Below are 20,650 nucleotides of genomic sequence, written 5' to 3'. Positions count from 1 at the left end.
ATTGAAGGCGAGGTGCAGGAGATGGTGAAGGGAGTGAGTTTTATTTTACTCATCCCCTTGGCAACCTGCTATGGGAAAATGCTCAAGGATTTGATTGCATAACAAATCCACTTTAGGGTATAAATTGTTACCGTAAACAAGTTAAATTGTGTGTGATAAATCTGGTATTCATCAGCAGAATCATAAAGTAGTTTCTTTGCTCTGAAATCAGAGGAGCTTGAGCCGCCCCTTTGTGTATTTGTGTGCACACAGGTGTAGCTTGACAAGGATTATTTCTAACCTTCCTCGTGTCTGCCAGAGCTGAAATACAGAAACCTTTCGAGGGCAATAATCCCGTGCCGTTCAGGTCTAGGTTTTGCCATGTAAAAATAGACAATGCAAGTCCATGGAGAATGCATGTTTTCCCATTTTGGTTAGCGACATCTGCCATCTGTTTGCAGGTATGTGCCCACCCATTGTAGACATGGGCAGCTTGCCGCCATGTGATCCACTACTGGGTTTAAAAGCTTATGGCCCACAGAGAAGGGCACAGTATACAATTCCCCACTGAGCCCCATCTGAAGCACACATCGCACTCTCCGGGTAAGTCTGTGTGCTCTTCTTATATGTTTTTAAACTGTAAATGCAGATTGTTTTATTCAGACATGTGGGCACAATTTGGCTTTATAATAATCACCTCGGGCTGTTGTTGATGCACTCACTGCTCTCCTCTGAATTGGACTGACTTGTGCAGGTGCTGCCACTTAAACATGTCAGACACAGAAGATGCCACCTATGAGTGAGTAAAATGGATCATTTCTGATGACGACAAAGCGATGCCTGCACAGATGGAAACAATTCTAACAAAATGTTTTCGCTGTGCTTTTGTTCTTCTTTCAGGGGACGACGTAAGTCAGTTTGTCAGTTCACTGAGCCAACACATGTGGGCAACATGAGTCTTCACAGTTTGTTATTGAAGTGTAGTTACTAGGCTGCAGATTCAGTAAGAAAAAAGCTGCTAGAAATTCGGACCAGCTGGATGATACACAGCTGCTTCACGTGACATAAAAATGCATTCAAATTGTTATTATGCTGCATGTATTTATATATATGAGAAATGCATTTATGTCCATGCCCATGTTTAATATACTTGTGTAGTACATTGGCATAGCTGACCTGTGCTCTTAACCTCTCTTTGTGTGTACGCTGTGAAGAAGACGAGGATATTGTTGGTATGTACTTTGATACAAACAATATCGATGAAAACAATGTCAAACTTTTTGCTTCTAAATGCATCAATGTTGAGAGGCTGGTTGTATTTATTTTTCCTGCCACTTTGTTACCTGCTTTACACACTTGAGCCTTGCGTTTAAACACTCTCAATCACTTAACACACTGCATCTGCTAAGCTGCTGGCTTCGCCTTACAGCATACTGTATTTTTGACATGTCAGTGCCACTGTGGAGGCAGCTGCTGTCCTTGAGCTCCTCTGCCAGATTGACCTTTGTCCTCTCAGTCAGTCCCGTCTGTCTGAGGCCGGAGATCAGTTCACCTAGTATGAACATCCCAGTGGATCTGTCCTTTCAATTGAAATGGTGCAGTGGGTCGCCATCAAAGAGATAAAGGGTCATACCTCTATTTCTGTCTCCTTTGTGGGGCTGTCCATGTGGGCCACTGTACAGCCCCGCCGTCCCTGAAACTAAGCGGCACCTGTCTCCCCTCTGTGTGGAGTGCAGTCGCTGTTAGAGAGCAATGTAGGTCAGCTTATGTTCTCAGTGGAGGACCTTGGGGAAGATAGCGGCTCAAGCACAATACCCACTTTCATTTTTATGCCTGTTAGAGGTCCTCGAAATGCAGATTGGCTTACCGTCTTTGCAAGGCAAAGAGGTTGAGTTACCCCCTGTGGCCGAAGGTACTCTGACTAAAGGCTCGGTTTTTCCCACAGAGGTCCGATGATGGAAGCACTGTCAGGAACAAAAAAGACAGCAATTTAACTACTTTGCAAATAAAAGCTAAATGCAACTGTGGGAAAGCTGGGGGTGGAATTAGTTTATTTCCTTTTTTTGATAAACCAGTTTCAGTGTAATTTACAAGAAGCTACATATCCTCCATTGCCAGTTTAGAGGATAAAACATGAAAAAGAAATGGCAGGTTGTAGAATATAAGGAAAATTAAATAGTACAAGTAAGAATACAAGAAAATGCTTTGCACAAATGACTGTCTTGGTTTTGAAGGCGCTGTCAAAAATACACATAGATGGCAGAAATAATGTTGATCTAAATGCTGTGTGAGATTACCACATTGTTTGCTTGCTAACTCTACATGCTTGCTTTGCACAGAAGATGAGGAGGAGGTGGAAGAGGTAGCAGAGGAGGAGGAGGAGGAGGAGGAGGAAGAGGAAGAGGTAGTAGAGGAGGAGGAGGTAGAAGGTAGTACTGCTTCTGCTAATATCTGTTTGCATGCCAGCAATACATAGATATGACTTTATTGTTGACACACTGTTGGCAAACATACAGTCTAATGACAGTCGCCATGTAAGGAACATATTGTCGCTGTCCAAGGAAAACCGTCTTTCTCCAAAACCTCAACTTTGAGCTGAGAAAAACAGCCCTGTTTTCAGCTTCATGACGATGTATTTCTCAGATAATCCAACGTGTCAGGTCATCTGAAAAATTCAAAATTATTAGGACATGCATGTTTTTTACTAGACAGTGATGATATAAAAGTATGGGGATATGTGATACTATCTCTAATACCGCCAATGTACCTGTATACTTGCTGAAAATGCAGTTATTGTTGAAATGTCCATTTCAAGTTGTACAGTGTGGTTTAAAACGGTTAATTTAACACCTAAATATAAATCGGAAATCATGTAGATACAGTACGTGTAAAAATGATTGATGATCAAGTATCATAGATCATTTTTCTTTTCTTTTTCAATTTGCTTTTTCTACCCAGGCCTATCTAAGTAACAGGATCTGGTATCACTGTTGAAAGACTCACATTTTTGTAAAAACCAAAATACAACAGACAAAACATTTACTATGAGGGACAGGTGAAAAGTTTACTCTCTGCCTCTTTGTTACCGAGCAGGGACTCGGGTGGAGGCGACAGGTGACATAATCTGTGATGATAATCTGATGCCGCCTCCTCTAAACTCTCAGAGAGAAACGCGTCTGCATACCTTTCTGGTTAAGTCCATCAACACTGACAGGAGATGGTCAGCTATGTTGCCTCAGTCAGCTGCTATGTGTCAGAGGTTACTCCAACTCCATCATTACTGACAGCTATTCCCTGCCTTTAATTTAGAGACCAACCGGAGAGCAACGTGTGTCAATCAGCAATGACACTTTCATTTATTTGTATTACGACTTGCTAAACCAGAAAGGCTTATAAAAAAAATAATACCATGCCTACATTAAGCGTTAAGAGAGCTTAGAAACAAAACTTTAATAAATATATTTTTTTTATCCAAAACATGTAGAACTCTTGCATTTAAGAGAGATTCAGAAAGGAGTTATAAAAAACATTCATCTATCTGGCCAACAATAATCACTTAAATCAAACTTCAAACACATTTATACAACTGCATATACTTTACACAGAGAATCACCTGCATTCTCTACATGTCAGCTCTCTGCAACTTTTCACTCACTGTTGACTTTGCACTGACGCTCTCATCTTTCAGCAGATGGTGCAGAGGAAAATGACGGAGGTATGGAAAGGTTATTAAAAAAGTACAGAGGCTACGTGTGTTGCTTTGTGGGTTATTGCATGCATGAAATGTTTCTTCTTCTTCTTCTTCTTTCTAATAAATTGCCTCATAAACTGATGATTTTACTTTGCTTTCTTCTTTTTATGGATTCACAGAAGAAGCAAAGCCCAAGTTAAAGTGAGAACAGAATTTAAAAGTATTTATATAACTTCAATTGAAACACAGGTCTCCGTGAGAGACGTACGAAAATAAAGAGATTTTCATTTTTCCATCCTCCTCAGGCCTGGTTTTGTGCCCGGCTTGGCAGCACCCAAAATCCCAGAGGGAGAAATAGTGGACTTTGATGTGAGTTCATCTGAGGACTGATTGAAGTTACACCTGCAAACTGTCTCCTGGGCAGATTGTTGGATAACGTTTCAGCTCACATTTCGACTTCTTGCTTTAATTTTAGGACATTCATAGAAAACGAATGGAAAAGGACCTGACGGAGCTCCACACTCTGATTGAAGCTCACTTTGAGAAGCGTAAGAAGGAGGAAGAAGAGCTTCTTAGCCTCACGGATCGCATCGTATGTTCACATCTCACCCTTGTGCTGCAATATATCCCATGTTTAGTCTCTTATATTACCCCATTCTACGATATGATAAGTGTTTACAGGATTTGTTTTGGTCTGTAAAATGTCTTTTCTTTCCTATTTCAGGAGAAACGCAGGTCAGAGAGAGCAGAGCAGATGAAGATCAGGGCAGAGAGAGAAAGAGAACGGCAGAACAAAGTAGCCGTACGTACACGTAGACAAAGATTTAGAATCATAACTGTAAGACCTGTAAGCTGTCAGTCTTTGAAATATTTGTCCCAGGACAATCCCACCTATTAATCATACTTCCATTCAATCAAACCCAGTTCAGACAATGTCATCAATGTCTCATCACAATACTGAAGATGAATAATCAAAGGTACCATGATTATTTCCACCAGGAAGAGAAAGCGAGAAAAGAAGACGAAGAGGCAAAGAAGAAAGCAGATGATGAGGCCAGGAAGAAGATGATCCTGTCCAACTTGAGTTTCACTGGATACAAGGTGATGCTTTTCTTTGAAATGTCATAGCGTGTTGGAGGCACACAACATACTGTACAGCACATGGCCTCATCTTCCCTCTTCCTGGCCGACAGACGCAGACTGGGCCGAAAAGACAAACGGAAAGGGAAAAGAAAAAGAAGATCCTGAGTGATCGACGCAAAGAGTTAAATACTGATCACATGAAAGAGGACAAACTCAGGTAAAATAAAAACACAGTAACGACAGTAACAGTAGTGATGAATTTCAGATGAAATAATGCTTTCGCTTTCTTGTCTGTGTTGAAACAGGGAAAAAGCTAAAGAACTGTGGGACTGGCTGCGTCAGTTGGAGGCAGAGAAATTTGAACTCCAGTATAAACACACAAAGCAGAAGTACGAGGTGAGATGTCAGTGTCGTCATTATCAAGTGAACATCACCAAGGTGTCTTCTGAACAAACAGACTCTAGGACGCAGGCCAAAATATAATCAGGCCATGACAGAAAGACTTATGAAAACGTTTACTTACATAAACACAATATCAGTTTCTCAGTCGTCAGAAGTGGAACTCAGCTCAGGAGTGAGAGATTTAATATTTGCTGCCCTACAAGAGCAGAAAGCAGTAATTACAGAAACAGTGAAGCTGATAAGGCTAGGTCTCGGCTAGTTTAGCAAGTATTTGCCTACTTTTTTTCTCCATCATGCTGCAGCTACTGCCTCATGTACGTGGGATGCCAAACTGAGTTACTAACATGTAAGATCATCAAAATACATGTTTCAGTTACAGGTCAGTTATGTTAGAAAAAGTATGTTGCAAATTTTACATGCAGTTTTTTTCAGAAATTGCACATTCATATAATGTTTTTTTAGATGGTAAAACAAATGTCAAAGAGTCAGATTCAGTTTTTGCTGGGCAGTAGATGTCAGTTTTAAACACCTCTTTTCTGCAGGTCACCGTGCTGAGAAACCGGGTCAGTGATCATCAGAAAGTGTAAGTCTTTGTGTTATCGATGCTGATATGGTGCACTTATTATGATGCCTTCTTACATAGTAATCTGGCATCTAATGTGTGTTAAAAAGTACTTGGACAACTGAGTAGACCTTTCTTCAAGACGGGTACAAAATCAAAACTAAGAAGGCATGAAAAGGCAGACTCATGAGCCCTGGTAGACAGTTCACCTTATGACCTCCTCAAGTTTCCACCTCCTCATATTTCAACTTCCCCTCAGCTTCTCTCACAACGCTGATCTCCATTTGTTTGAAGCGGCGTCAGTAGCAGCTGTTTGTGCCAGCTGCAGACAGAGAACACCCAGCCAAACAGGACTGGGAAAATAAAAGGACGAGCACACGAGAGGTGTTTTAACACAGGGCAGGCTGAGGTATCTGAACAACATACTGTATTTGAGCACTCAGTCTCAAAGGAGAGACGGGCTGCAAGGGAGGTACAACAGCTGAGAGATCTCATAACTGCTATGTGATATCATCTGTGATAATGTAGCTCACAATAACAACAGTGACCGGCCCCTGCTGCCATCCAAATCATGTGAATCCTCTCTCCTGATCTGTGCTGCAATGAGGGCTCAGGCTCTGCTAACTTTAACATGCGTATGATATTAGTTTTCCTGCAGAACATGGCATCGGCTTTGCAAACCAGGAACACTTTAACTCTGTCACTGATCAATGCAAACAACAAACAAATAGATTTTTTCAGGTAAAACAGATATTCATTTTCAGCAATTGTTAACATATAGAAAAGATAATTATTTGCCCCAGTTTCACCTAAAATTGATAAATGTATGTATTCATAGGGAGGCTGCAGGGGTTAGGTACCTCGGTAGCAACAGTAGATAAAGATAGCAGTCAACTATTTGGTAGCAAATCCCCTTCCAACAGCAGACAGCTGTGAAAAGCTTTCAGTAGGCCAGCAGCAGCTTTCTGTAGAGCAGTGGTTCCCAACCTGAGGGTCGGGACCCCTGGAAGGAGTCACAAGATGATTATTTCAGTAGAAAATAACACAGAAGCATGTTTATTTTTCCTCTAATCTTTGCTTTTTTCCTTTTGTGCTGCTAAAATTATTCAAATGAAATACAATGATGAAAATTTTCATGTGAGAAAGGAAATTAATTAATTTGACTGAACTTTTCCCACAACTCCCTGACACGCAGCCTGTCGTGAGGAGAGTCACAACATGTAGATATTGCTTTGTGGTGAGGATCTGCACTGGGACCAGACTTTATTGACTTGATGACATTGTAAAATGTTTCAGGATGATCAAACAGATTCTGGTCTGCAGTTCAAAACATCTAACATCTGAACTATGAGGATATCTTTTCTTCACATAAAAGGTTAATGACAATAAATCCAAAGGTTAAGACTGTCAAGAAAATGGTTGTTTGTGGTCTCATGCCTGAAATGAACTGAAATAATTTAAATTTCAAATATAGCCGCAGAGAGTAGCATCATTATTTACATGAGTAGCATAAATTAAATGTCTGACGCTCGAACAATGGAAGAAAAAAATGAGCGTGAGCCACACAACGCACAAATGGATTTTCCCATGATAAGAAAGATACAAGGTTCAGTTTGCATTACAGGTCAGGTAGGTTGTGTGCTGGTTAATGTGGTGGATCATTTGCTGACTTCCCCTTTATTCTCAGTTCAAAGGGTAGCAGGAGCAAGCGCGGCCTGAGGAAGTAACATCCGACACCGACCCGAGGAAAGCCGGCAACTTCTGACTTCCATGAAATTATTGAGAGAAACACAAACGGCATAATAATGTTTTCTAAATACTTGAACATGCAAGAACACATTACAATTCTGAAGATATCATAAGATGATCTTAAATATGTTTTCTGTGAAATGAAGTGCATGCTGAGTTCATCTGCAGGTATGTAGCAGCAGGGTGGACTGCCTCTTACTGTCGACTGATCAGGCGATGTGTTGCAGCTTGTGTTTAGTTGACAGGAGGTGTGTAACCCATTATAATGACTTTAGTGTCTGAAAGGATAACAAGTATGACACACTTTTCAATGTAATCCTAAATTACATGGCCTACCACTAAATCTGTAATTTCTAAAGCACTAAAAGTGAAGTTGAGATCGATTCATTGGTTCTTGTGTGTGGTTGCAACGAATTAAACAAATCTTTATCTAACAAACCAGAAATAGTGTCGTCTTTCTCTTAAGCCTTTGGTTCCTTCCCTTGTGGGAACTTTAAGATGAGCAGTAACTCCATTGTAATTATAAAAGCCACACCTTTTCCAATGAGGTCAAATTGAGCTTACCAAAACTATTCATGTGTAGTTTAGTTATTATGATTGGCAACCTCAGTTGAGTTCAGTTGGCTGAAAGCCAGCTTTCTTTCGGGCTTTTCATATTAGACATGCAGGCAGGCTTGATGTACGCCCACAGCATTATTGGTTTTCTATAAATGACCACATATGAGCACATAATAAATCTGTAAAAGCAAATGATTATAAACACAGATCAGCTGTGCCAGAAGCCTCATAAATCTAAATATCACCCATGACCCCAGAATTCCCTCGTGGCTGTTGGGTGGATTATGTGGTTTGAACTGTTGAGGACCGAAGTTCAAATCCGGTCAACAATTACATAATGCCCAGAGTGCAGCAACAGCTGCAGCGTTTTGCTCTAAGAGCTTGTTCTTAAGCCTCAGAATTAAATTATAAGGGTGGAGTAAACAGAATTTGAAAGATGTGTTTCTAATCTGCCCAGAAGCGTTTCAAACTGCAGCCAAAGCCTAGAGGGGTGTGACATGAGTGAGGTTTGACGAAACTGTTAACACTGCACAAGCGATTGTATGACAAATGACTGTTAATGAACTCAAATTCTCTGATTAAGTGATTTTTTAAATGAATTATTCATCACTTCTACAGCCGGAGGAGTAGATCTCTGTCCACTTTATTGACACTTTTTGTGACAATACAAACACACACACACATACATGTGAAAAGATCGACACACCACAAACAAAAGTTGTCTTTACAAAATGTAAACACACTTCACTGCTTAAGACACAGATTTTATAGCAAACTTATACACTCTAACAACAGAACATGTCCTCTGTTATCTATGCTCATTTTACATAATCAAAATTATGTTTTTTACAATGTTGTGTTATGATCTTAAAACAGCAATTTCAGTGCAAAATAAAAATCTTAACCCTCTTGTTGTTATCTAATAAAGCAAGCTCATGGTACCAGATTACACAGTGCAGGTACAGACATTAAAAGACGTTTGACAGCTGTTAAAACGAGCAAATAAAAGCTTAACCTCCACCTTTTTTCCTACAAAGCAAAAGTAACCTCACGGCATGTACGGGGCCACTGTACTGTGATGGAAACATGATATGGATACATGTGTAAAAAAACCAATCTGGAAGTCTTTGTGAAATGAGAAAGGATGCTGCTCGGCCTCCCACGTTTGCGTTCCCGTGGGTGTGCAGAGGACTTGCAGATGAGCTCCTTCAGGTGAATGACTTTCAATTTAAACCGACTTGAGTGCCGCCGTGGTGATGTCATTCACAAATGAGGACTTACTCATCCCTTGCTGCAGGACAAATAGTTGAATATAAATCAGTGTTCCACCTCAGTAATTATGCTGAATTTACAGTAAGTGACACGTTGACAAGCCCATGAGCTAAACTTCGCTGTGCTCATGCTCATTTCTCAATAACACACCTGAGTTGGAGTTGAACTGTGTGAGTACCCTCATTAGTGTTATAATGCATCGTGCTAACACGTTGTCGTACATGTGCAAACAAAGTGTTTCCTCGAACTTGAGCTACTAGATTCCTCAGCTGTACCACTTTAGTCTCATTCACTGGGCATTTCCTGATCATGCTGCCTAATCCTTCAACCTTTCTGCCTCTGTTTCTCACAAATACCTGATGTAGGTGTGGACGTTTGAGCTGAAGGTAGGAAACAGAGAGGACACACCCAAACCCTGACACATCTTGGCACTCAGGGTTAAGCGTCAACTCACCTTTTTCATGAAGCTTTGTAAATCTTTTTCTGACCAGAGGTTGTAGAGAAGCAGGGCTGCAGCTTTTTTGGATTTGGGGAAATATCTTAACAGAGGGGAAACAACTGTTAAAGATCAGTTTGCACTTGTGGAAATCTAACATGTATGCAAAATATAATCCCTGATGAGTCATAGGTATTCCCTGTGTCTTGAATAATCTAGTAGCCTACATATGCAGGCAAATTCTCTCTCTGCTCACATGTAAACTTACCCGTTTTGGCTGAGCTCACTCAGTGACTTTATCAGGTTGTTGTTTAACAGGTGCTTGCCAACCTCAGGGTCCTTCATAAGCAGGCAGTTGGCGGTATGGCAGGCCATGGCCAGTGTGTCATCAGACTCTCTCCCTCCCTGGGTGCCGGCGCTGAGGATGCCCAGCAGCTCCGGGAGGGCTTTACGAGCTTCAGGGACAAGGCAAACAAAACCCACTGGCTGTTTAACACAAGCAAACACTCAGCAAACTGCAAATGATTGTTTAGATAATGGATTTCAAGGTAAGGACCCAAATGTGACATCTGAAGCAAAACAAATTGTAGATTCTAAAAACATAGATGGATTTTCTGGAAATGTGTACCTTAGTATTTTAGATGCTTAATCATATTTATGTGCAGGTGATGTGGGGTTTTTTTTTAAATGAAGAGAAAATACTTGAAATGAATGAATGTCTGATAAAGCGACATACTACAAGTTTTGTCTTGCACCGGCTTCTTACCTATGGCGTTGTGCAGGTTTGGGTTCTTGGTCAGGTTTCCAACCAAAGCCACTGCGTTCCTCTGTAGGTTGACTTTGTTTGACTTTATAAGGGGACTGATAGCTTTCAGGCCATTCACTTTCTGCACAATGATCTGGCTCATTACACTGGAGACCTGTGAATACAGGGAACCAATATGAACTCCTTAACTCCACACCAGGTTGAGAGTGAAGTCTCCATGAGCTACAACTGCACAGATGTAAATTATATGTTTTTCTGTGCTGGTCAGTGTGAAACAGCAAAACATTTTTTCTTACAATGCCTTCGTGTGCGGTGAGGTTCTGCATCGCTCCACAACAGGCTTCCTGTGTTTCTTCTCGCTGGCTAGATTCAAGCAAAGACAGGTAATTCTGCAGAGTTTTGGAGTGAATCAGCCAGCCCGCCCCATTAGGTTGTGAATCCTCAACGACTGGGAAGTCAAAGACAGGCTGGACAAGAGAGGAGACAGATCATCCTCAACATGTAGCTGTTACAGCATATACTTTCAAAGAAATGCAGAATTTCACTGTAGGCTCTTTGGAAAAATAAGATAATCTGGATGACTTGAAAAACACAGAGTCATGGTGCTAAATACAAACATGCAACACATCTGACAGGTGCTTTACCTTGTGTAAAGGTTCAACACAATGTTGACACTCATTGGAATGAGCGCACAAAGTCTCACATTGTCACTCAAAGCCCTTGAAAAGCTGGAGCGTAATTAGAGTCATTCATCATAATTTTGGTACAATTAAGGATTAAGTCACACTGAGGAATAGGATTAATGATGCACATTGACAGGTGCTGTCTAGACAAACTGACAGGTAGTTGTGGGTAGTGTCTACATGAGGTGTCAAAATTAAAAGTATCCCTTGGGCATCGGTACGTATGTTTGTCTCTGTAGTGCACCTTCCTCGTCTCACCTCTTGTTCGGACGGCTTGCTCTGCGGACTGAAGCAGCCGATGGGGCCGGTGTCGCCCTCGTCGTGGCCTCTGTTGACATTCTTAGCCAAAGCTGCGATCCTGCCAAACAGAGCCGGAGCCTCGTCCTCCAGCTGGAACGTCAGGTTGTGCAGAATGCACACGCAGTTCTCTACAGACTGTTTCAACGGGTCGAACAACATACAACATAAGGGCACATGTAAGACTCAAGAGTAACGTGTGTGTGTGTGTGTGTGTGTACGTGCGTGCGCTCTACCTTGACTTCAGGCATCCTGACAAATACATATAAAATGATGACTTCTTCAGACGCACAGGGGAGTGGACTAGCAACACTTAATGCTCAATAAAGCTCTATTTTCATTCAGGTTTATTGTATGGCAGTGTAACATTTAATTGTATTATATTGTGCAGGTGTTGCTGTCACTTTGTCCCAACCCTGTAAATGTAATTGTTGACTGAAAATAAAACGTTTCAGTGCCTATTGTGCAATGAGATATTTAGTATAATTATTAAGCTGTAATGAAGAAGTAACTGCTTATAGTGCACTGAAAAATGTTGCCAATAATGAAGTTGTTGTACATGTTTAAAGACTGTATACTATAGTATGTAGTTTTCAGTGCAGCAGAAACAGAACATAACCACATTGTGACTCAGCTGTCAGCTTAGTTTCAGTAGAAAGACTCTCTGCAAACTATAATAATAGTCAGCTACATAATAGCAGAGGCTGATTAACTTCAAACTGCAGCTCCTCACTAGAGTGACACATCTTTTTTTTTTGGTAATGTTCCACATGAAGGTGTGTCGTGTGCATGAGAGGGAAGGAGAAAATGAGAGTGAAACAGGTACACAGAGAGAGAGAGTACATGATTAACAGGTAGCATAAATAAACATTGTTTTTGCTCTTGCTTACCTTATCATCTGGTTTTCCTGCTTCCACGCTGTCATTAACATAACTGACCAAAGAGTCGACCAAACCTCGACACTTTCTCATCGCCTGTCTGTTGTTTTGCTTCGCACTGCTTAGGTTTCTGTGGAAAATAACATATATGATGTTAAACAATGTTTGTGAGTATAAAGACACATCAGTGTAAGAGATGTTCTTGGCAAACACATACAGTGTATTTTATGAAGATAATAGCCACGGCTATAAGGGTGAAAATACAATATAAGTACACTATGTAAATATTTAATTTCATTAATACTCAGGTGCTGTATTGGTTTTATTTATTGTTCAGATTGAAACAGTTATGGAAAGGCCTTGCAGCAAAGGTTGTCTGATATTAATTAACCGTGCCTTAAAAGTAAACAGTAACAATCTTGTACAGTCGGGAAAATGAATAGAATGAGTAAAACAATTACAGCTCTCCCAGAATGACACAGGAAGTCAGAGAAATGTATGCTGATGTAGTACTTTTAAAACATGAAGGTAGGATTTAATGCAGGGCTTGTTCTGCATTGTCTACCTAATAAACTGGCAACTGAGCGTATGTCCGTAATTTGGTGACGATATTTAATCTAAGTAAAATATTACACATATTTGCAATTAACCCAAGTGTACTGTCACTATATTGTCCTACTAATTTATCCTGGTCCCAGCCTATAATGAATACAATTATTTACCTTTTTTCCAGAGAAAATCATGTAATGCTGCCCTGTGGGCCGAAAGAAATCTGTGAAAAACCTCTGACGCTGACTTACACCCCACTCCCATCACATCGCTGACGTACAAAAACAGAAATCAACTGTTGGCAGTGTTCAGAGTTTGAAGTGAAAGATTGAGAATGTGCAACCGAGAGTACTAGTAGTAAGCTAGTAGTTTATAGTATAGGCCAGTGTATAGTAGTATTGTATAAATATATAATAATGTATTAACTGCTTGATCCAGAGATGGGCTACACATGCACAAGCAATAAGATCCTAAGCCTTGTGAGAGGTAAAGCAAAGACGCTGACATGATATCAGGTGATCGTCGAATGTTTTGTTTACCTCAGACATCCAGTGGCGTGAAAGAGGACCTCAGGGTCTTGGCTGTCACTGTTGGTCCGGTTAGGACCTGTTGTGTAAGGCAGGATCAACCGCTCCATTAAGGCAGGCAGGGCACTCTTCAGCAGGTCTGGCTTCAGGCTGTCTACTGACGACAAATTCCACAGGAGTCCTGGAAAGAGAATGAAAACCTCAGCACATCAATCAAATACTCACTCACTGCCTGTAGTGAAAAACATCAAAAATCATGTTTATTTTATACGTTTACAGTGCACAATCAAGTATTTTAATGACAGGAAAAAGAGTTGACAGAACTAAAAGATGATTTTACAAATGTTTGTAATGTTCAGATGCAATCATAGTTTAATACACTTCCATCTAAATCAATATTTCGATTATTGATCGCAGGAACAGTAGCAGGGTGATTTTGGCAATATGCTTCAAAAGCTAATAAAACTTTGTAGAATGACAGCACCCAATAACAGCTCAGCGATTAACAGCAGGATCTAAACAGTATAATGTTAATGTTAATACTGCGCACAAGTTGCTCTCTGTCTGACTTATTTGCATAGACAGGTGTGTGTATGTACGTATAGGATTGTATATTTCAGGGTAAACGTGTACCTGTCAGCTGTTTCTGTATCTCTACAGAGTCTGTATCTCTGAGCAGAGCCACAGCCTCTGTGATGCCACCGGAGCGATGTATCACCTCCTTGTTATCGTTGCTTTTAAAGGACAGGTTACGGAGGGCAGCTGAGGCTGTCTGGTTGACTGGCAAACTGGGGCTGCGCAGCAGGCCCACCAAGGGAGGGATCCCATTGAGCTTCAGCACCTGCGAGACGAGAGCGCTTCAGGAGTTAGCACAGAACTGTTGAAGTTATAATGTTCATATCATAAAATCAAACCATGTTTTTGATAATATCTAGGGTCAGCATTTCTTCAGCAAGAGCCATTAAATGTATTTTCACCCTGTAATTACCTCTGTACATACTGTAGTAGTTTTCATTGTTAGTGGTGGAGTCAACATACGTAATAGACTAGAATCTTGCCTGTTTTGTCACAGTCGGGGCGAATTCAGCTGAACCAACCTCTCAAATCCAAGCAGACACATAAAAGCTAATTTGAAACAGAAAAAGCAGTTTTTACCCACAATATGAATATTGCTGAAAAAATCACCCGTATTCACATAATCTGCATCTATGCGATTGTGTGCACAGCGTAAAAAATGTAGTGGTTTGATAATTTGCCCGTTGCAGGTTTGTTTAGAAATATGCACCAATAAAGTTAAATATCAACTAAAACAGGTCCTCCTGCAACAATACATCATCTTGTGTCTCCGTCATGTAGACAGTGTCAAAACCTAGTTTTAAGAAGATGATTTAAACAAATGTTTTGAATTTATGTTAATATTTTAATATATATTATAATGTTTGTTTATACTGTGCTCACATGATGCATGTTCCTCACAGCAAACCTGAGGCTAGGTACAGGATAGGAGTACTGTTTGGTTTGTGGTTCTCTTGGAGGTGGAAGTACACAAACTACAAATGGTGGGAGGTGAGGGGGGGGTCAATAGCAGCTCAATAACAAATATCTGCACCGGGGCCTCAAATTCAGCACATACACATACACACAGAAATAAAAAAAGTCTTCATTGGAGTTTTGACTTATGAGTAGATGATGACATAATTGTCATGAAGGTTGCAGGACATTATAAGCAGTGTGACAACATGATAAGATAACAAGATAAACCACCTCCTCTTTAGCCTTGTTGTCAATGAAAGCGTTGTGCTGTATGTAGGAAGCGCCGCAGTGCTGATAAGTCTCGTCCCCGTTGGAAAGATACTCCACGGCCTCCTTCATAGTGATATCAGCGACTCCACTGTTGCCATTGGACCTGCATGCAGGAATAATTTGCTCATTGAAACATTTTATTTATATAATTTGAAATTAAGAAAATGAGGAGAATCTCACCTCGAATCCCCCTTGGTCTTTGTAGCAGACTCTGTGACGTAAGGCTTTGGAGGTGTTTTGGACATGTCAACTGGGCTGCACACGAACTGGGTGTTTGCTTTGGTCTGACCTGTGCCATTCATAGTGAACAGAGGCTGGGATGAGCTGCCTGTAAAAATCTGACTGGTGGCCCTTTCGGCCCTGTAGGTGCCCTTGTTGGAAAGGTGTCTCTGCAGAGGATTGGAGCGTTTTGGCATGGAGCGCTGCCAGGCCAGATCAGGCTCGCTGCGGCTGGTGTTGGTTTGACCGACAGCCATGGAGCCGACGGGGCCGCTACCCCTCTCATAGTGAAAGGTAGAAGCTGCTGTGTTCCTCTTCACAGTGGATCCCTTATTGTTGTTGACTACTTGCCAGTTGATGTGTCTGTCTAGGCTGAGCTGCAGAGCCAAAGAACACATGTGTTTGGAATGAAATATAATTTTGTCTTGTGAAGCAGACCGGCAGCTAAGCAAGGAGACAGAGTGACTGACATGGATCAAATTGTGAAATGACTTTTTGATGTGTAGCCCTGCGGGTTGGTTACACAAATGTCTGGCAGCCACTATGGGAGAGGCTGGTAAACACATTTTGATATGAGGAGACAGACAGACTGTAGAACGATCTGGAAACAAGTTTTTGAGGAAGAAACGGGAGAAAAGTCAATTGGGGACGAAATATTTTTGAGCCCGAGTTTCTTATTGCTGGCATAAGACCCCCACAATATGGTATACACAGTGTCGTACTAAACTGCAAAAGTAAACTCATGCTATCATGGTTGTTTCTTGTGTTATTTCTGCAACACTGACTCTGGGAACTCAGCCTTCAGTACAGGCTGCAGGCAGGATTTTAAAAACACTAAGGTCTGGAGTAAAGATTCCCCCCATGCAACCCGTCCCTTTTCACATTTCATTTATTCATTTTAAAGTTTCAATATCAACTGATTGATTAGTCAATTAGTCGGTTGAAATAAAACTAATCAATTTGAAGACGCCACTTTGGCTGCTAGGAAACTATAATCTGCAATTCTCACAATTTTCTTTATAGACAGAACAATGAAATCGATTAATTCTGAAAATATTTGGCACATTAATCAATGATGAAAATAGTTGCCAGTTGCAGCCCTGATCTAAACAGCGTTTTAAATACTTCTTATCTGCACACTGTGAAAAACAAAAGTGAGTTCCACGTGACACCAAAATCAGCCTGACAAAACATCACATGTAATTAGTTGCAGAGTTGAAGAATGAGAACTCCTCCACAGGCTGTTAAAAACCCAGAAATCTCTGTTATGATCCTCAATGGTAGCTGCGGCAGCGTCACATCAGTTATGACGACACTGCGATGATGCCGTGACCACAAGAGTCAATGATGCGATTAAAAAAATAGCTCCATAACTTACAGCATTAGACAAGCCATTCCCAAAGAAAGCACCTCCATTAGATGTGCTCGACTGTGCTGACTTCAAACCATCTACGAACACAGAGTCATAGACAGGGCCTGAGGAGAAAAGTGGAGGGTTATCAGCTGTACAGTACATACCTCAGATCAATGTCATTGATTAATTGTGCCTTTGTTTAAAGAAAAGGGAAATACTGTAACCTTCAGTTCCCTGACCGCAAGTCTGATCTTTGGTTTATGATTAAAGAAAGAAGTTTCCATTAAAGTCCTCACACAGTAGAACCTGAAAGCCAGCCAACACTTTAGACTGGTAGACAGCAGGAAGCCCAAACATGAATTAGTGAAAGTCTGCATGGACTCTTGTTTACTATTCCTGTAAAGTTCACACTACAAATTGTATTTTGATAATCAGCATATTCTATTGTCAACGTTCGCCTTTATTTACTTATCTATTGGACTAAAAGTAGTCAAAAAGGAAAATGTTTGTAATCGTGAGATAAAAACTTCCTCCAAGATGCTTAAACATGACTCAGTGTCTGAGTTTTTTATTTTCAAAATAATGTATCATGAGTCGCAGTCTCCACAACCCCACCCAAATAATAAAGACAATGGTGTTTTTTTTTTTACTTATTTGGATTCCTTTAAGTTACCTGTTAATTTATATTTTCTGCAGATTTCATTTAAATGGAGCACTTCTTTAAAGGAAATTCCCGCTGCTTATGAACTCAACACAAGTCTAAACTACAATTAAATAGTCTAAGAACTTTCTCCATAATTAGTACCAGATTACATAGTTGTTTCCAGAAAACGTCCTGGGAAATTACAGACCAGCTATTTGAAACATCACAGGTTTATTTCCCAGCATAAAGGTCTAAACGGTGTTTCAAATCCCTTTCCACGCTGCCGGGAGTTCTGTAGGAGAAATACTGAATCCCAACCAAAACTCCTCATAGTCCTATTGTCTGCTCTTACTTGTCGGAGACAAAGAAGTGGATCCATTCCTGCTGCTGGACTGCCTCGACTTGGTCCTCTTGATGCTTTGCACTTGTTCCAGGACGCGCTGTTGGCCTGATCGGTACTGGTTAACGGACGGCAGAGCCAGCGACGTGTCGTCCACATTCCCGATGGAAATGACTGATTTCAGACTCGTCATTTTTTAACCGTCCGGGTGGTCCAACATCAAATGCCTCAAAGAGGCTCGTACCGTCAGCTGCGCAGCGTCGGTGTCGTCTGTGGTAATAAAAGCGCACCTTGTCCTGTCCTGCAAGAGTTGACCGCGCCCATACAGACACAACGCCTGCGGGAGTGAACCGCAGTGTGGCATTAACGCTCACTGTGCACTTTCTCGTGACTTTGACAAATAATCACTCCATTAATAGTTGACATGTGCAGCTGGTTGAAGTATTCCTCACTGACGCACAGTATTTGGAAGTAACTATTCACTCTGTGGCCTACTTGTACTTTATATTACTTTTTCCATTTCATGCTACTTTTATTTTGTATTTCTACATTTACAGAGGTAGCCTAAATATATTTGACTGCTACTATGTACATTTCACATTTAACATCCAAAACCTACCATGAGCTTAATAAATGAATGCATTATTTAAACAACCTTTATAAATTAGTGAGCTACTACAAAAGTCCAAATACAACAATGTAAAAATACTCCATCACAAGTGAAGTTCTGCGTTCAAAATCCTATTTCAGTAGGATCATTCGTATTATTAGCAAAATTTACAAAAAGTATCAACAGTAAAATGGCTTGTGGCTTATTTATTATTATATATGACATTGTTAGATTTTTAATACTGATGCATCAGTGCTAAGTAAGTAATTTACTGCTGTAGGTGTTTGAGGTGAAGCTACTTTTAGTTGTTATATTCAGTCCAGTGATTCCCAACAACCTATGGGGGGTAAATCTGAGGGGTGCTGAGAAGATTAATGGAACAGGAAAGAGAAAAAACAACATTCTGCTGCACAAATGTGTATTCATTTCTTGGATTTCAAACTTTACTGTTTTGTGAATCATATATTGTAGAATATTGGATAATTTTTCTTTAGGACTTGACAGCCATTTGACAGTTATTGAAATAAAACTTTACAAAGTTTAGATGGGAAAACACTCACTAACTGCGAACAGCTCACCGACATCTGAAACGTGACAAGGGGCCCCAACTAAACTCTTCTTTTTTTGTAAGGGGTCACAAGCCAAAACTTTGGGAACGCTTTAACTTTTTAACAATGCATTGTTGTTTTATGTTCAATCTTAACCTGAAAAGTGGCTATAGGAACTATAGCTGTGAAATAGTACAGCAGTAAAAAGTGCAATATTTCCTTCTAATGCGTTCACTATATATTTTATAATAACACTGCGAGGAGAGAATATTTGCCTGAGTATGTTTTATAGTTTTTATATTTTTTTGATAATACTTCTGTGATTTGGCTAAAATTTTGAATGCATAACTTTTACTTACAATGGAGAAGTGTCATATTGTATTGGTACATTAACTTCAAAGGAGCTAAGTACTCCTTCCACTGTTGGTGTAGGTCAATGAAGGCTTCACTTCGCCAAGTCATGTAAAGTTAAATAAAAGCTACTGCAGCCATTCATTACAGCCATGTCACTATTAAGGGCTTCAACTTCAACTAATCAATCACAAAAGCTTGTTGAGGTGTAAATGATTACATGAAAATGATGAGTCCAGACCTTCTTACTTGCCACTGCAAGAGTTGGACAATGATGCCACCACTTCAGTACACTGCAGGACAAATAAAATGGGAATTAGCTTCATTCATTTAGCAATGCTGAAACAGATGAATAGAAATCAACAGGATAAGTAAGGATGTAGGTAAAGACTTGGGTAAAAGAAATATGACTTTTGTTGAAAATGGATAAAATACAAAAGCAGCATATTTAGTAGTAAAAAATGTTATATACTTACTGAAAATGAAAGAAAGGCTGTGGGTTGCACAATAGATGTGTGTCATATACCAAGTACTTCAACTGGCTCTGCTGAGCACCCCCTCTCATTTAAATCTTGCTCTGTTACACTGCTTCGTTGTCCTCGCCATTGATCTTGTGAATGATTGATTTTGGTATGTACAATAAAAGAACTGGTCCAGACTTTGCATTAGGTGCAGGGTAGCCCAATTTCCATACAGTATATGTATTTATTGCAGGGATTGTGTCATGCAGTCTGAAATGCCCGTTTGGCTCTACCAACTTCCTGGTATTTTATTGGTGACAAAGCCACAGCATTGTTTTGTGTGTAATGCGTCTGGTGATTTTGACATGGTGTGAATTAAATGCATTGACATAATTGCACTGGAAAAAAAAAAAGAAGTACCACACCCATGGGTGCTCTTGCCCTGAGGGTGTACATGTGCCAGCTGGCATGTGGGATGTGGCAAATTTTGCTGTTGCCTCCTCTCACATGCTCTGCCACCTTCAGTCTTATAATTGCTGCTCAAGAGCCAGTTTGGTGTTTCATTTGGAACAAGACCAGGTTTCATTTGGGAAGTCCTCGTGTACTTATATCGCTCTCTAGTGGTGAATGTGTAGACCTGTTGTGAATTATTATTAGTATAGTATAGTATAGTATAGTATTGTCTGCAGTTAAAATTGGCAGAGCACATCACCTGCTGACTTTATCCAGAGCAGCACAGCACAGCAGTCAAAAAGAATGATAATAAAATATTTATTATTGCTTTCATAATCATGCCCATCACAATTTTCAATTGGAATGAACATCAGGTATTATCTGAAATTCTGTCACCATTCTAAAATTAAGAACTACCAAGTACTTTTCCAACATC

General features: G+C 40.3%; 2 protein-coding genes across 2 annotated transcripts; one reads left to right on the top strand and one right to left on the bottom strand.

Moving 5' to 3' along the window:
* The first annotated feature begins 749 nt into the window (after positions 1 to 749).
* Positions 750 to 7,796, top strand: LOC139282570 (troponin T, cardiac muscle isoforms-like). The gene is made up of 11 exons (XM_070902345.1): positions 750 to 767; positions 2,384 to 2,408; positions 3,850 to 3,865; positions 3,976 to 4,039; positions 4,146 to 4,262; positions 4,395 to 4,472; positions 4,670 to 4,754; positions 4,829 to 4,970; positions 5,059 to 5,149; positions 5,698 to 5,738; positions 7,405 to 7,796. The coding sequence occupies exons 1-11, from the start codon at positions 750 to 752 to the stop codon at positions 7,442 to 7,444; spliced, it is 717 nt and encodes a 238-aa protein (XP_070758446.1). The 3' UTR covers positions 7,445 to 7,796.
* An 866-nt stretch (positions 7,797 to 8,662) lies between these two features.
* On the bottom strand, positions 8,663 to 18,041 carry pkp1b (plakophilin 1b). The gene is made up of 13 exons (XM_070902772.1): positions 17,804 to 18,041; positions 16,833 to 16,930; positions 15,416 to 15,831; positions 15,197 to 15,338; positions 14,066 to 14,273; positions 13,445 to 13,613; positions 12,369 to 12,486; positions 11,440 to 11,616; positions 10,795 to 10,965; positions 10,499 to 10,652; positions 10,001 to 10,187; positions 9,751 to 9,835; positions 8,663 to 9,315 (listed from the first exon to the last, which is right to left on the bottom strand). The coding sequence occupies exons 1-13, from the start codon at positions 17,982 to 17,984 to the stop codon at positions 9,253 to 9,255; spliced, it is 2,169 nt and encodes a 722-aa protein (XP_070758873.1). The 5' UTR covers positions 17,985 to 18,041; the 3' UTR covers positions 8,663 to 9,252.
* Between the last annotated feature and the right edge of the window lie 2,609 nt (positions 18,042 to 20,650).

The sequence above is a fragment of the Enoplosus armatus genome, chromosome 3 (genome assembly GCF_043641665.1).
Source record: "Enoplosus armatus isolate fEnoArm2 chromosome 3, fEnoArm2.hap1, whole genome shotgun sequence".
Taxonomy (NCBI): domain Eukaryota; kingdom Metazoa; phylum Chordata; class Actinopteri; order Centrarchiformes; family Enoplosidae; genus Enoplosus; species Enoplosus armatus.
This window is presented reverse-complemented; position numbering and strand designations above follow the sequence as displayed.

Excerpts from the sequence above, each read along its gene's own strand:
- LOC139282570 (XM_070902345.1), top strand. Across the intron at positions 4,263-4,394 it reads TTAGCCTCACGGATCGCATC|GAGAAACGCAGGTCAGAGAG; the intron begins GTATGTTCACAT and ends TTCCTATTTCAG. Across the intron at positions 4,755-4,828 it reads GATGATCCTGTCCAACTTGA|CACATGGCCTCATCTTCCCT; the intron begins GTTTCACTGGAT and ends CATACTGTACAG.
- pkp1b (XM_070902772.1), bottom strand. The coding sequence starts at position 17,984 with ATGACGAGTCTGAAATCAGTCATTTCCATCGGGAATGTGGACGACACG. Across the intron at positions 16,931-17,803 it reads CACTTCTTTGTCTCCGACAA|GCCCTGTCTATGACTCTGTG; the intron begins GTAAGAGCAGAC and ends TTTTCTCCTCAG. Across the intron at positions 15,339-15,415 it reads AAGACCAAGGGGGATTCGAG|GTCCAATGGCAACAGTGGAG; the intron begins GTGAGATTCTCC and ends TCCTGCATGCAG.